Here is a 17,115-nt window from a genome sequence, read left to right as displayed (position 1 = left end):
ATGCACTTAGAGGGTTTTGCACCTGAGCTCTTTCCTTGTCTAATATCGGCATCAGTAAGAGAGGACATGGCTGATTATACACGTTTTTCTAAATATGACTATGTGATTAGTTATTCAGACAACCCACCAGTCGATTTTAGTTTGTTTTTGCACATCCCAACAATGCATGTATAAAAAGTACTTTATGCAAACAGTATTTGGTCATACACCTCTCTTGAATCCACGTAACCTTTACCGTCATATTTGCACGTAAAAATATCTTCAAAAACCTATTCATAATTAAGCATCATTTAACTTAAGCATTGAAATGTCATCCTTCATCATATCTCACTATGGATCACAGCATTAAATATGTATGACCTAAAAATATCAACTGGCTTTGAAGTGACGATCAGAGATAAGATTCAGATTATCGCCAAAATGGCTGAGGGGAAGGACAGAAGTGTTACTACAGGGAGATCTGCAAAGAGGCGGCACTTTGTTTTCTGACAAGATGACGCAAGGTGTCTGGACCACAGTCTGAGACTAGTGTCGAATCAGACCTCCAGACAGTGCAGGGGAGGGGACAGATATTTTCCACTAACACATCACTCGGAGACAAGAGAGCGGGACATGAGAGTCTAATGAGTTCATGAAAGAAGACACTGGGGATGTGAGGAGACGTGGTGTCTCTGAGGAGGTTTCAAAGCTGAATGGCTATGCAAATGCAACTGCTTTGTGTTCGCCCACGTATGTTGGTAAACAGCACACTTCCTCTTCACATTATCAATGAATGAATGAAAGCGCTAGTGTCTAGGCTTTGATTTATTACAGGTAATTACCCACAATTCTTTGGTGTACATTTAGGTCACATTTACATGACAAAAAATAAACATGCAAAATGTGAGAAATCTTTTCCATGTCAGGCCAGTAGTATGTTATGCTGTTAAGAAACACTATGCGCACATACGTATTTTCCAACAGATCGATAAATACAAACAATGAAGATGGTAAAAACATAAAGCAATTTTGTTTGGATGGATGATGAACTTGGTTATTATGACTTGGAGTATGTACAGGGTTCCTACAGGTTTCTTCAAGTTAAATTCAAGTCTTTTTAAGACCTTTTTAAGACCATTTGTATAAAAAATTAATACCCATTTCACGTCCCTACCAGCAAAGAAAAACTAAAATACTTAAACTTGTGTTCATTTATTTTTCCGATGTGAAATGGGTAAAAAGATTATAAGCCAAGCAAGTGTGAAAAATTTTTTTCAGTAGGCCATAGAAAGTTTGCCAAACAATGTAAAGTTGTTAAGGAATTTCTGAGATTTTATTTGATTTTTCCCACTTCTCCTTTGCCTGTTGCTGTGTTGTGTTGCAGTCTATGATTGTGGTGATCTTCATTTACTGAAGGTATCACGTGTTCGCAGTATTTTGTACTGTGACCCGGGACTGTGTTGCGTTCTCAATTATTGGATCCGCCACTCTTTATTTATACTACTTTATTAAACAAACAGAGATGCAAACACATGTATGTTCAAAAAAGAGAAAGGTAATCTAAGCCCTCACACCCAGGCAAATATCCAGATACTTAGGCTACATTGCCACAGACCCCTGCCATCCCTACCAACCTAGGTATATACTGTAGAGAAAAATGAAATTCGAAAATCAAAAGACGCCGACATTAATTTGGAATATTCAATTTCATTTTTTATGTTAAACCAAAACTCTTATTGAACTATCTAGCACTTCTTCTTGCTTTACTCCTTCTTCCTTTTCTTCCTGGCCACCTCCTGCAACGTATCCAGGGCCTTCCATCTGGCTGCATTCATTTATATTAATTTCACATTATATTTCATAAATCCAATCATAAATGAACAAAGCTGACAATGTTTGTCAAAGCATCACAAAACACTTTACTGTTTTTGCACTGACATATGAAGCAATACTTGTGTAGATGACCCCTTTTATCAAACTCTTTTGAATACAATAATATGTATAGTATATTAATGATAGAAAGTGCAGGTCTAGAGATTATAAATGTAATCGGTGTGTTATGGTTTATGTAGTTTTCTTTCCTTTTTTAGATAGAGCAGAAGCAGTAAAAGTGCCTCTTTTAATTCCTCTCTTGCAGATTAAAAGAGCTTAATCCACTTATTATTTTAGATTCAAAAGTCTACTTGCTGTCCCAGTGACTGCTGACTTTATATTAGAGCTTTGCGTTTTTTATATCTAGAGTCAGCTTGAGCTTTGCTCGTGCAATGGGCTTAATTAACATTCACATTGCTTTTTTGCTAACATCTTTGTGATCTTTGAGCAAACTTTTCAGATATAAAAAGATGGTTCATTAATAATAACATTATTAAACAAAGGGACGGAGAAAGAAAGTGCAGCGCGTGGTCGTGACTTTCAAACCAAGCCAGTTGTTATCGCAATAGAAACGGAGGCACGCAGCTTGAAACTGCACGTGAACATTAGCGCTGACTGACCTTGATCACGGCCGTTTTCCTATCGACTCGGGTTTTACACATAATGTTAATCGGACCCGGTCCTCCGTGAAAACCTCTATGAATACAACTCTGCTCAAGTTCAGAAACATGTGACGCTGAACTCGCTTCATGTCGCACCCAATTCATCGAGAAACAGAGAGCATGTGAACGTACAGCAGACTCATCGGGAGAGACACGATGTGCTCGCAACCAAAATGCCATTAATAATAAAAAGGCGCAGGCGCCGAAAAGCGATGTGTTTGCATCCCTGATTTAATCAAAATGTGGTTGACAAAGAAACTTTTAAGGAAAAATACAATATGGAGAAGTTACATACAGCACAATTTTTAAGACCCAGACATCAAAATATAAGACTTTTTAAAGTCTTTTTAAGGTATTATTTCCAAATTCATAAATTCAATGCTTTTAAGGCTTTTTAAGACCCCGCGGGAACCCTGTATGTAGGTTTGTTTTGGACAAGCATTGTTAAAGTCCCAATGAAATCAAAACTGACAATTTTTTTTTTAACATAATATTGCATCACAATTTTCCGTTTAAGTTATTTTTCATTCATGTGCCCTTATAAACTTCAATCAAAATCTGAAAATGTACTTCCACCCCCTTGTGGCATTCACGTCAGTGATGACGTCAGTTAGACGGCTCGGGTGGAAGCATCTGTTAACTCCGCCCCCTCCAACTGTAGTCTGCTGAATGAAACACCTACTTTTCTAATCCAATCAAAGCACAGTGGAAAACTCAAGCCACGGCCACAATTTTCCTTGTGTGATCAGAAAACACGTCACAATATGGAAGTTGATCGCAGTTCGGGGTTCTTCCGGTTCGCGTGTACTTTAAACTCAGTATCTTGAGTAGCACAAATACAGTCCAAAGGACGCCACTTGTTGTGATTGTCAAGTACTCGCACACTTCTGTAGACTAAACATGTAATACATACGCGCATGAGTGTGCTAATTTATGCATTTTTGTCATTTACACGGAAACGTTCACAATGATGTTGTTTGGTCAAAGAGGATGTACAGTGCTAGACAGAGGTGTAAAGTTTTAACATTCGGTCAAAAGTGAATGCAACAAAATTTAAGTAGGACTTCTTTCCTGTAACATATATGCATAAGGATGTGCATTTTGTCCATTTTTAATTTAAAGTAAACTAGCAAAAAACAAATACCAAAGTAATCTGGAATGGAAAGTATTTTTGTTAAAGCACTGTTTCAAACATTTATGTTGAAGAAACTATGATGAACTGCTAGATAGAACAGGAACACTGCTAGATTATTAACTCTTTCCCTGCCAGCAATTAAAAAAAAGTTGCCAGCCAACGGCAGGATTTTTTATGAATTTTACAAGTTTAATGCCTTCCAGAAAATGTTAACTATGGCCTCATACACACTGCATTTCAGGAGTGACAACAGCATTTAAATGCGGGAGTGAATCCTCTAAATGTTCGTTTCATGTCTGTACGGAACAGTGCGCTGTCTTGCAGTGTTGCCAGGTCCTTTTTTTGAGCATACATAGAGTTTTGGCGCTTAACCGTTTATGGCTTTTTGCTCATGAAGCGATCAAGTTTTTGATGTTATTAAAGTGTGAAGGTGGGGTCCCAATATTGTAATTAGGGCTGGGTATCGATTCAGATTTTCCAGATCGATTCAATTTTGATTCACAAGCTGTCAAATCGATTCGGTTTCGATTCTCGATTCAATTTTCGATTCCGGTTCTCGGGGCAGTTTTTTATTCTCGATTCAACTCAATAAATATAGATTAAATACAAATACTATACTAATAAAAAGAACAGTGAACAGCAGGTTTCAAGTGGGTAATTAATGATTAAAATCGATGAAGCACCTGAAACCGGCATTTTAAGCACTGAATTAATGAATGACAGGCTTGCCTCTCGCTCCTTGTTAACCTCGCGCAAAGCAAAAAATAGGGTGACATCTAGTGAAGAAGACTAGTAATTCGATTAACGTTAATCTTTCGTTTAATGTTTGCAGAAATAAATATGAAAGAAAAAAATCGATTCTGGTCTTTGAGAATCGATTCTGAATCGACCACATTTAAAAAAACGATTAATCAAAAAATCTTTTGCCCAGCCCTAATTGTAATCTTCTTTCAGTTTATTATTGTATTTTCCTTCTTCACTGTTTTTTAGTGCAAGATCTGGCAACACTAGTCAGCAAACGCTCGTGCCTCTGTCATTTTCTGCACCGTGCATACAGAAGACTTTTTCCAGGAATGTATTTTTACAGAAGAAAGACCTGTCATGTTCATGATGCACATTTAAGCACTTTATTAACTACTAGTTGTTCAGTTCGGTTATGTACACATTATGCAGAGTTTCTGTAAATGCGGTTGTCACTACCTGCATTTTGCGGGAGTTAATTCGGTTGTCAGTCCCGTAAATTCCTGAACTGTGTGTGTACAAAACAGGATTAAGCATTAAAAGGTGACAACCAAATTAATAAGCAGTGTGTATGGGACCTATAAGTATACAATATATCAACTGAAAAAAAACTAAAATAATTGTTAGGGACGGTCCTAGATTAGTCAAAACATTTCAAAATAATGTGATTCCAGATTTCCCATTTATAAATTTTATTATTGAGGATTTCTTAAACAGTGTAAAAATCTTGTCTCGTTCTCGTGGAATAAGTGTCTCGTCACACGTGTGTTGTTTGTCAACCAATGTTTTCACAGTCAGTATAAGCATCAGTTTCTACCTTACGTTATGTTTTATATCAGTATTTTCGTCATAGTTGAACAATATGATTCCTCCATGTCTCTTCACTTCAAATGAATTCTTGTGAGTCAGGTGAGTCACCCTGTACAGTGCAGTTGAGACATTTCTCAAGTATCTTTGTAATACAGATGAATCTCAGAATAGCATGAGAGGATAAATGTTGCCATGGAAACCAAATTAGATGGCCAATCTAAAAAAATCATTATATTTGAGAAAAAAGTTTCTTGAATACCGAATCGTAGTTTTAACTTTTTAGCTGTAATTCTTTTTGTTTTTGATCCTAAGAGCTGAACACTGTGTACTTTGTAACAGGGTGGGTGGTCATAACTTTTAATGCACGCTTTATGCTTATATACACAGGTACCATATAAAGGACACAATGGGGATTTATTGATTGGTGTGTGCTCAAGAGATATCTGTGCCCTCTCACCATTATGACAGCTTCAGGGTAGATGGACTCCGTGACCACATCGCGGTTGTGTGTGATGTACTCCACCATTTCGTTGAGGCCAGTTCGCTTCACCTCTTTGTACTTGAGATCGCTTAGTGGATCAGTCACAAAGTCGAAAAGCACACAGCACTGCCGCAGCTTCTGGACAAACAATTCTTCTCGGTCGATGGGCGGGGCATCTGGAATAAGGAGATGAATGACATCTGTCAGTCCTCAATCAAAGCCCGCAGGACAGTTGCGCATGGTTTAAACAGTTCCTATTAGCAGTTTCCCTGGTCCACCAGAGTTATATTTACACCTTCTTCTCACCTTGACTGTGAAGCTCATCTCCATCTGTGTTTTGTGAACTGTGTGCTCTGCATGCACCTGAGGAAAATAACACTGTTCTGCCAAGACAGCACACTGCTGCTGCAACTACATTTGGTCCATAATGGCCGATTCAGAGTTAGCTGACTAAGTACTACTGGTATTTTTCACTATTGAGGCGTGGCCACACAAGGCTTTCAGCATTATATTCAGGCACTGCAACAAACATGGTAATATCATAGATAACATCATAGATAATATGCAACATGTATATGCAAACTTCAACAATATAATTGGTTTGCATGAACTTGCGATATTGAGATATTTGCTAGGGATGCACCGAACATTTGGCAACCAAAATTATTTGGCCGAAAATAGCAAAAAAGTCAGTGTTCGGCCGAACGAGTAAAAATACTTTTTACTGAACAATGAGGTATTTGATGACATCATCAAATAGCAACATCGCAGAGTGAGAGGCGCGCAAATGCATTAAACATGTGAGTGAAAGCATTTTAAAGTGTCCAAGAAACACACAACACTACAAGTTTCCTTTATCATTTAAAATCAAGACATCCTGAACACCATGCAGCGTATGATAAATACACGGCAGCGGCGGTCCTGGGTATTTGTCTGCTGAATGCACAAGCACAGAGAACAAGAGACTTTAGCGCTCACCTCATGCAGGGTTCCTACACAATTTTTATTTCAAAATTCCATACTTTTCCAGACTCAAATTTCCAGACTTCCCTACAGATTTTTCCAACCATATTTTGTTCTGATAAATTATTTTAAAATTCAACTGCTAACAAATACGTTACATTCTAAACATTTAGTATTGGTGTTTTTTTATAGGATAGGAATGTAGCTAGACAGGAAGTGAGGTGGGAGAGAGGGTGGGCGGGATGGGGAAAAGTCCATGAGCCAGGACTCGAACTCGGTCTCCTGAAGCACAAAAGCGCTACATGGCGACGCACTTACCCACAATGCTATCGCCGCCGACAAGTATGTTGCACAAGTTAATTTATTATATACATTTAGAAATTCTTAATTTTATGTTTAGAAAACAAAATAGGGACAATAGTCTGGAATTAATTTTTCCATTCTTTTCCAGACCTGGAAATTACTTAAATCAAATTCCATACTTTTCCAAACCCCTAAGGAACCCTGCTTATGTCATAGATAAGAAGAGAAACGACAAAAAGCAACTGTAGTATGTAATAAAAACTTTCTAGAACCAAAAATGGCCTACAATGACAAACACACTTATATTAAACGAGAAATAGAACATTTATTAATGAAAGCTTTTCTTAGACCACTTTTTCCTCTGTCATCTCTTTTTCTCTCTTTTTGCTCGTACTTAACCATGAAACACAGGCACGCGTCCACTGCTCAACACACAGTACAATGCTGCATAAGCGTTGTTGCAAGTTTCATAGTAATGAATAGGATATTTTCATTTTGAGCGAGAATAGAAAATCGGTTTAATATCCGTTTAGCCAAGACTCATTTATATGGTCGAATGTAAATGGAACAGTTTAAGCCTATCTATAGCTATCTGATCAGAGAACAGGTGTAAAGGCCTTATAATGACTGCTGGAATCTTAAAAAAATATATTGTTAAATATTGTGAAATAAATATAGTAAAAAGGACACTCTGAAAATGTGCAATGGTGAGAAAATTGACAAAATAATTAGAAAAAAAAAGTTTTGTTATTCGGCCTTCGACTGAGTGTTTCATTTTATTTGGCTTTGGATAAGAATTTTCCTTTTGGTGCATCCACAAGGTTTGCTTTTGGTAAAGATGGCATTTGCCACCTTAGATGTTGGTTTAAGAGATGGACTACTTGGGTAACAAGAAAAGGGAGAAAGAAAGTCTTTTAAACTATGCTGGAGATTAAATGAAGAAACTGAAATCTGGGGCACAGAAGACAGCTTCAATGAATCTATATTAAACAGGATCCACAGAGAGCTGCTGCAGTGCTTCCTGAATGTCCTGTTCACACAACGGCACCCACACTCAATCTAATGTAGCAATTCCTAAAACCACGATGTAATGGCACCTCTCTCAAACCACTTTTATTGTAAGATGTTTCATTTACCTAAGGTTTTATTTAACTCTGTGCCCTCTGTCCATTTCTAAAACCACTTTTAGCTTACATACTCTAATTGTGTGGGAGTATAAAAACATACGTCATAACCTCTACACCGCTGACACTAGTGGCTATATTTCTGGAATGATTTAAGTCTGGAAAATGCTGTCAGAATATCTGCAGGCCATGAAACTTGACATCCTGCAGAAATCACTAAAAAAAGCTTTGAGAGCGATAACGGTGGATGGTAATGGGGATGAGGACGCTCTCTATCCAACAGCTTTTCAGCAGATGAACATTAAAGATGCCTTTTCAAAGCAATCTAATACCAAATAAACTAGTACACACAGATGAAAATATAAATCAGTAGACTATTAAGTAACGTGTCACATTATGGACTAAAACTATAGTTGAAAATCATTCTAAATGAAATAGCAAAATTCACATTCTAACTATAACAATAGAGATTAGGGGTGCACCAAAATTTCGGTCACCGAAAATTTCAGCCGAAAATGGCATTATCGGTCCGAAAATGTCAACCGAAACTGAATGTCAACCGCGCACCTCCCATCTGCGCGCTAGCACTTGGGTTTCACTCACGGTGATCAGTCGTCACCTACCCCTCCCCTTCGTGCTCAAGCAGGTATCACTCACGGTCGAGCTGTTTGCACGCGTCTGCAAAGATTAAGCATGTCTTGAAATGTAAACTTTAGAGGGAGTTGCGCTAATGTGTCTCATACTGTAATCCATTAACATACATTTGGCGAATAAAGCAACGAAACACAACGTAACGTTTTTATGTGGAGAGACTGTTGCGCTGTTTGGGATTCACCCTCCGTCTCTATGTGTGCGCGCGCGTTTAAGTGCCCTCAATAGTGCACATACGAGAGAGACATGTTTAAAAAAAAACAAGCAAACATAAAATCTCTCTGTTATTGACAGGGCACATATAAACAAAATTATCTCCGCAGTATTCTTTTTCTAATAAAACATTTGTTTATGTCTTAAGTGTATGTATAGATTACAGTAAGATTAACCTACTTAAGTCTGTGTCATTAATGTTAATCAAACAACCCATGACAAAGAGACAAATAGCTCTAAAAATATTAATATATTTAACATATCTAGTGCCAATTTCAGACCTTATTAATGTACAACTTTGTTCTTTTTTATAAATGCTTGCTAGTTCTTTATTGTTTATTAGATTTTTTCCACCCGCTTTTTGCTGATCCGAAAAATAATCTGATCTGTGCCTCAAAAACTGTAATGTGATCCCAACTGTGAGTTTTGTGATCCGTCACACACCCCTAGTACAGTTAGTACACAGTGATAGCCATAAATGCAATTGTATTAATAATTGGCACAATAATTTATTTCGGTGTTTCGGTTTTCGGCCTTGGTTTCCTTTTTTTGGGGGGTTTTCGGTTTCGGCCAAGAATTTTCATTTCGGTGCATCCCTAATAGAGATGCAAGGAACAATATCATGGGGATTGGGGATTAGTTTGAGTGATTTTTAAAACTACTGAATGATTAACCATTGACAGCCAATCAAATTGACTCGAGTTTAAAGTGTTTGCATATTTGAAATGTGTCACGCAGCGGTCTGCTCGTAAAAACCTCTAAACGTGTATGCTATTCTTGTTGCATTTACAATGACAGGTAAATTATTGCAAAAGTTTTTATTACAGGAAATGTACAATATTAGTTGATGCCATAAAAGGTCAATAATTAGTGCGACTTAGGGATGGGACGGTATGAAATTTTCATATCACGATTATAGTGACCAAAGTCATCAAGGTTATCAGTATTATCACGGTTTTCTTAAAATGAGATGGAAATGTTCAAAAAGAACTGATACACACACTGAAAACATTTTAACAAGTTTTATTTTTGAGCGTAAACATTAAATTAACATTAACATTGAGATCTAAGATGTATGTTTTAATGAACAGGACCTTAAATAAGAACAACAAATCCGCTCATAAACAACGCATTTAAACACAGTGCACCTGTTACTGCCTTCCGCCACGTCTTCTCGTGCAAAAAACAATGTTCCATGTGTGCTCCTCCATCAAGCTGATTCTGGCTGGACAGGATTTACTGCGAGTTTTCAAAATCACGGTAATCAAACACGGTTGTAATGATAATAAAATTTTAAATGATAATACTAACCGTCTGGACATTTTATTATAGTTAATCGAGAAACCGGTAATCATCCCATCCCTAGTGCGAGTGCTGCCACGCAAGAGCGAAAGTTGTTGTTATCGTCCGGTGACGTAGACGCTAATATAGTTATCGTTACTGTTTAGGAGATCGTTAACCCCTTCTGACCTAATTTTTCATGTGACTAATCAATGTGTAGGGATGTTCATTTCAGTTAATTTTCCCGACCGACAACTGCAATTGTTAACCAAAAACTAACCGTTAACTGATGCGATTTTAATATTAAATTGCCATCGAGTAAAAATTGATGGCTGTCTTTGATCCGGTAAAAACGAAAATGTTATTTAATTTGAACAGATCAAAACAGAACATTATACATTTATATTCATATTTTCATGCAACATTATATTTTCAAAAAACATGCAATCAGTCTAGAGATTAATATCCAAAGAGGGCAGACTGTCTCTTTTTCATCTACCACAGTGGCCATTTCTAAAGCAGGACACATTTCAAAAAGTTTTGTGTTTTCTTTCTCAGTTTGTGCACAAAGGGAGATGTTTATCATCTGGGTCTAGGACAGAGGTGATCAGCGAAGGTCTTGCCACTCATTTTGTATGTGCGGACATGTCTCCATGCAGCTTCCAATCCATACTCGAGCACGAACACACATACAGTACAAATGATTACTTTACCACACCTTTACAAATTAAGGATTGAATAATGGCAAAATGTCGGTATGCACATTTAGACAAGCATTGTGCTTTAACAAATAGGGTTAACTAATAGTATTAATCGGTTATAAATTCTTACCTTCGTTTAACGGTTAACCGGTCAATATGAACATCCCTTTCATTGTGCCTTATTTTGATTGGCTGATCAGGATTTTTATTGGTTTGAACCACAAAACATGTTATGTCCATTTCAGTGGATACAGGGTCTGAAGGGGTTAAAGTGTGAAAAACCCTTTAGATCTGTCTCTTATAATACATCACAAGTCACAGGTCTAGGATAAATATCAGTTTATAAGGATTGGTGGCTTTTCCTAATTATATTCCTAATAAATGGGAAACCAATGGAAAAATCCAAAGAGAGATACAAACAGTGAAAGCTATTGCAGGAAAAAGTAAACAGCTAGTGAATAAAAAAAGAACAGAGCACTGCCTCGGCCCACACAAAGCACACAATTTAGCGGCAGGCAGTCAAAAGTCTCACCATGGGCCTATTCGATTATCTCAAAGTCACAATCCAGTAAATCAAACTGGTATGTGACAGCAGCCCTGGAGCAGGGAACCACTTATTGCTCTCTGTACACAGACACAAATAGCACAAAGCACATAGTACCAGTTTAGTGACCATTGCTTTATGAGCCTTCTGTTTCTTTGAGTCCTACAGATGGGACGGCCCATATAAATGTGGCATTGACTGTTATGAGTACCATATTGTGCTATAAACATTAACTAGCTGATATTGCAGCTAACCACCAAAAAAGGGATCCATCAATCTACACATACTTTTGCTCTGAAGACTGACAGAATACACAAAAAAATTAGAGTTTGAATGTAAATCCAAGTGATCATGAATAAAAGCGTCCGGCAAATAAATAAATGTACATTTTCAAAACATAAGTTGCTCATCTGTAGCACTTTGGCAATGATGTGTTCTTATGCACATAATGCAGGTTTTATTTGCTATTAGGTGTAACACTGTTTTCATTTTATTTATCTATAAATTAAAACTAACGAATTTACACATGTCGAGCACTAACACAGGGTGCATTAGGGTAATTTTTTGAGACATTTTTTGCAGTTTTGACATATGAAACTTGCTACGATGAATCGGACCTTTATGATGCTTGACAGCAAGTCCTTTGATGTATTAGGTACTGTAGGTACTATGCTTACTTTAAGATCACTGTTAGTATACGGTTTTCTTCTCATAACATTGCATTTGAGAAAGCAAACCTATCTCAGTTTGAAACACAATTTGTTCAAAAGGCCAATACAGCAATGAACAGCGCAAATGTTATTGTAGTGATGCCAAATGAAGTAGGAACAACTTTAACCACATGCAAAAATGTCAGCTTTATTTTTGATAAATCCATCAAAACTACATTCATGCTAGAACAAAATATACACACAATTTTCAATACACGCAAATTACCCTAAAACACCCAATCAAACCAACAGACTAAAACAGTTCAACTAGGTCATCGACAAATACGATCAAAAAGTACTATTCATATTTTCTAAAGGCATCTCTAAATTTAGATTATAATGTGACTTCTGTGAAAGGCCCACCATAAACACCCACCACTTTTGAAGAGCACATGCAGTAACCTCAGGGCACAATGATACATGGCAAAAGTAGTTTAGTATAATCATTGGGTTAAACTGAAAGAACATTGGCATTAACAATTACTCTTCTGCTTTTATTACAGTTACATTATACAGCATTAAAGTCAGACATATAAACAGAGTATTTTAATTCCTCTATAGCTAAGTACTTTGCTTGCACTTGCAAAACTGATTTCTCACTGTCACTGCATCAGTACAGCAATAATCCATTTGAAATGATTTAGATTGAAGGACACTTATTTGTATATCTGTGCAAACATATACGATGCATACTCCTAAATATGTTTTGTTTAATGTCCACAGTATGGTTAGTATCTGGTAGGTAAAAATAATCACATCATGAAGGAGAGAGCGATGCCCTACAGCACCAAAGCACAAACAGTCATTAGAGTCAGAATGAAACTCTGCAGGCAAACCTCGAGTGACCTCGCAGCAGGTCATTTTTATCAGGTCATCTTCATGTTTAGACACATAGGCATGGATTTATGAGAGTGGGAATAAAGGTTATCAATATTTATATTTATCAACACAAAGTTCTGAACTGAACATGTTGTGCATTGCGTGAAAGGCATTGTGTGTCAAAAACAGTACGTGATAATAAAGCCAAATCGCATGCTGATGTAATTTAAATTCTTGTGCTGATGTAAACACTTCTTATGTGATCCTGCTTTATTATTACCTATTGTATGTTGGTATGGATTAACACTCGGGATGTGTATCGAGATGTGAATGCAAGAACGATACGATTCAAATCCCAATACGTAAAAAAATTGCATTTTAATTACACTGCAAAAAAAGACTTTCATCCTTGGGGCCCTATTTAAACGATCTAAGCGCATTGTCAAAAGCGCACGGTCTAAATGGGCGTGTCTGATGCCGCTTTTGCTAATTTAACCACGGGATAAATTGTTTGTGTGCCAAGCACACGGTCGAAAAGGGTTGTTCATATTCTCCTAATGAGTAATGGGTGTGTTTTGGGCGTAACATGCAATAAACCAATGAGAGTCTTATATCTCATCCCCTTTAAAAGCCAGTTGCGCTGGACATTGTAAACTGAAAAACCAAGTTTAAGAATAATATAAAAAAGCGTGTTGTTTTCATTTTTTTTTACTTATTTAATAAAACCTTTAAAAGCCTTTTTTCAGTCATAGAAGTACAAATTGCAGGCTTTTAATTGCTGTAAATACAATCATTATGTAGGATATCAATACAATATCATAAAATAATTTGCAAATATGCAAGAAAAGGTTTGTACTCAAAAAATACAAACAAGAGAAAGAATTTACAAATGTGCGGAGAGCCGAAGCGTTTCAGTACACGGACAGGGCCAATTTTTACAAAGCATTACTTAAAATATTTCTCATCTCACCATATCCACAGGTACAGAGTCAACATATACAATAAATCCGTATGGTAGCATTTAAAAAACATTTAAAATAGATGCATTTGTTTAAAGCAAAGCATTTATTTACTTACCAGGCTGCAGGTGAAGCTGCTCTTTGCGCCTTCAAACGTCTCATAATCAGTCCTCTTTTATGTCAAAGAGACTCAATAATAATCTTTTACATTTTAATCCTTTTATCTTTCATATTTAAAAGCATTTTTGTGCTGCTGCGCATTCATGTATGTGATAAGCAAACCCGCATTGTCGTCCCGTTTATAGGCGCATATTACTAACGCGCTCTTTAAATAACAAAAAATATTGTGCCATTGACTTTAGACCAGGTTTTTGTTGGTCAATGGCGTAGTCTATTTTAGTTAAATAGCAACGCGCCAACAATGCACCTGAACACACCTGGTTTTCATAAAAAACGCCCATGGGCGCAAATGAATTTGCCATTTAAACAACGTGGCGCTAAAAGTGAAAATGATCATTGCGCCGGGTTGAAACTAGCACAAGACACTTGCGTCGCTCATTGCGCCGGGTGTATGATAGAGCCCAAAGTGTTTTTGTCTTGTGTTCAGGACAAAAATCGAATTATACTTAAATTAAAGAGCACCAATGGTCGGATTCATGATTTTACATTTCCTTTGGTGTGTAAGTGGTACAAAAAGTACAAACCCCAAAGTAAACGATTGCACAAGTTATTGTCTCCAACATAAATCTCTTTTACAACAAACACACGGATTGTAGGCAACAGTTTACTTCCTGGGACTGGTGATGTAGACAAGAAAAAAAAGGGGGTAAGAAAAAAAAATCTAACTTTTTTCTTAAACACAAGAAACAAAGAATTTGTTTATTCTTAGACTTAAGAGTATTTTTAGGGATGCTCCGATCGATCGGCCGCTGATCGTAATCTGCCGATAACGGCATTAAATGACGCGATTGGCACTTGCTAAATTTGCCGATCTCAAGAGCCGATCTTTCTGTTTACTTTTGTCATCATAGCGTTCCTGATGCGGCTGCAATTAGAAACCATTTTACACGGTGCGAGCATTTTGTAACCCCTTGCTCATGTGTGACGTGCAGATTTGGATTTCTCTCTCTACCTTTACAGAGATTTGCATATTTTCTATGAGGACGCGCGATGCGTCTTCACATCCCTATCAAACAGCGTATACAACACATATCTATCGCGGACAATTGCATCCTCATGCCGAAAGTTTATTACTTGCATTCGTTTTAAAGTTTTGAAGGTTTAAACTTCCATTTTCCTCACAGCTGCTCTTGTTTGTGGACACCCGCCGCACGCGTACACAGCAGCCGGTCATCAGTGCACGTGAAGAGAACGATCTCTCCCACGTCCTAAAGCTACAGTATCCTAATTCATCTCAATAAAATTACTCTCTGCTCATCAGTGAAAAACTGTTGTACTTCATACGAATGCGTGTATATTTAATTCATACAGTAAAGACTGTAAAGTGTTTTATTTTAATTACATTTAACAGACATAAACCTTTTTAAAGGCATATTACATTTCTCTTTGCAAGAAGAAATATTTGTTGTGCTTATTTTTTTGATTCTCTATTAAAACAATAATATACCTAATTTACTGTTAGTTTCATTTCTACAAATGGTGCAAACTCTGCTAGATTATAGATAAAAGATTTCCATTCCACTGCCATCCTGTGATCGGTAGCGATCGGCAGATCATGATCTTGGTGATCGGTAATCGGTGATCGGCCACAAAAATGCTGATCGGAGCTTACTCTTCAAGAAAATGCATCTTAATTTAAGAATATTTAGATATTTGTACTGAAAACCAGACAAAAATAATAAGTAATAAAGTCATTTTTTTGCAGTGTAGCTACCTAAAGTGTGTCAGAATCGACACGCACATCATCAAATCATGATGATGTATTGGCGTATCAATATTTTGAACACGACACTAATTAACATCCTGAGTGCATCCTCTCTCTCTTTGTAAATCTAAGAGTGTTAACCCATTTTCCATAAATTTAATATAAACATTGTAATTGAATTAGTTGTAACTAGATAACAGCTGGATAACCACTGCATGAATCTGCCAAAGTAGCATTGTTCTGAAACTTAAATCATTTGTTATGATCAAGTTATTTATTTTTAAAAGAATGTAACCAATAATTTTTTCTCAGCATTAAAATGTTGTGAAATCTGAGTGATGTGTCAAATGAAAAAATGATGGTTCATATTTTTTATGCGGTTCATATTCTTATTCAATGGACAGTGTTTCTATTGCATAGGCATCAGTGTGGTATGTTGAGACTGCACTGCTGCAGGCAACCATCCCATGATACACAATGTTCTTCACAACACATCTGGGAAATAGGCAAGCATTTGTTCAAAAGCCTGTTAGGGCTGAAATAAACTCAAGGAACAATAATAATTTTCTTTGTATATTCCAATATAATATTTAGCCACATATATTTTTTCACAAACCATTTTCAAACATGAAAAATATCACAGAGAGACCACATAAATTGTAACAAATTCTAACACAATTTTTGAATCAAAGGCGTTATTAAAAAATCAATCTTATCTGTCCTAAAGTCCATTAAACTCATTGTGAAAAAAATAGATGTCTAAAATAGCTAATGTGATGTTGCAAAGTTTTAATGTTATGTGTATCACTGATCTCTAAAGCTCACTCAAAAACGTAACTGCAAAACTTATGTAATCCACTTGTCAAAAGAAACTTAAAAGTTTATAGTTCTCTGCAAATCGATCTACTTAAAAATCCATAATATACAGACATAAATAAATTATGCATATGCATGCCGTTGTCTACATTTTGTCTCCACATCAGTGGATTATAGGTCGATACTAATATTTCTAAACATTAGGTCAACATTCAATTCGTGCCCACATAAAACCCACACATACCACACAAAAACGGGAAACATGGCTGATGCTAAAAAAAATAAATGCATTGGGTGATTACCATTCATTTTAAAGGAATTCCTAGACTAATGTTTGTCTTGACTGAAGCATAGGTCGCACACAAAGACAGGAAAAGCGAAACTTCCAAGCTTCCTCTGTTTGTTTGTTTTGTGGACATCCAGAAACTGTGCCAGACAGCCAGCAGCAGTGTTGTCTAGGCCAGAA

The 17,115-nt window shown here is 36.7% G+C and overlaps 1 protein-coding gene across 1 annotated transcript in view; it reads right to left on the bottom strand.

Annotated features, from left to right (window-relative positions):
- The window catches only part of ppp2r5d (protein phosphatase 2, regulatory subunit B', delta), a 49,265-nt gene that overhangs the window by 12,826 nt on the left and 19,324 nt on the right, over positions 1–17,115 (bottom strand). Inside the window, exon 4 of the mRNA XM_065251315.2 lies at positions 5,657–5,856. Coding sequence (XP_065107387.1) covers positions 5,657–5,856 — 200 coding nt within the window. The remainder of the gene's footprint in view (positions 1–5,656; positions 5,857–17,115) is intronic.

This window comes from Paramisgurnus dabryanus, chromosome 20 (genome assembly GCF_030506205.2).
Source record: "Paramisgurnus dabryanus chromosome 20, PD_genome_1.1, whole genome shotgun sequence".
In the NCBI taxonomy this organism is placed as follows: domain Eukaryota; kingdom Metazoa; phylum Chordata; class Actinopteri; order Cypriniformes; family Cobitidae; genus Paramisgurnus; species Paramisgurnus dabryanus.
This window is presented reverse-complemented; position numbering and strand designations above follow the sequence as displayed.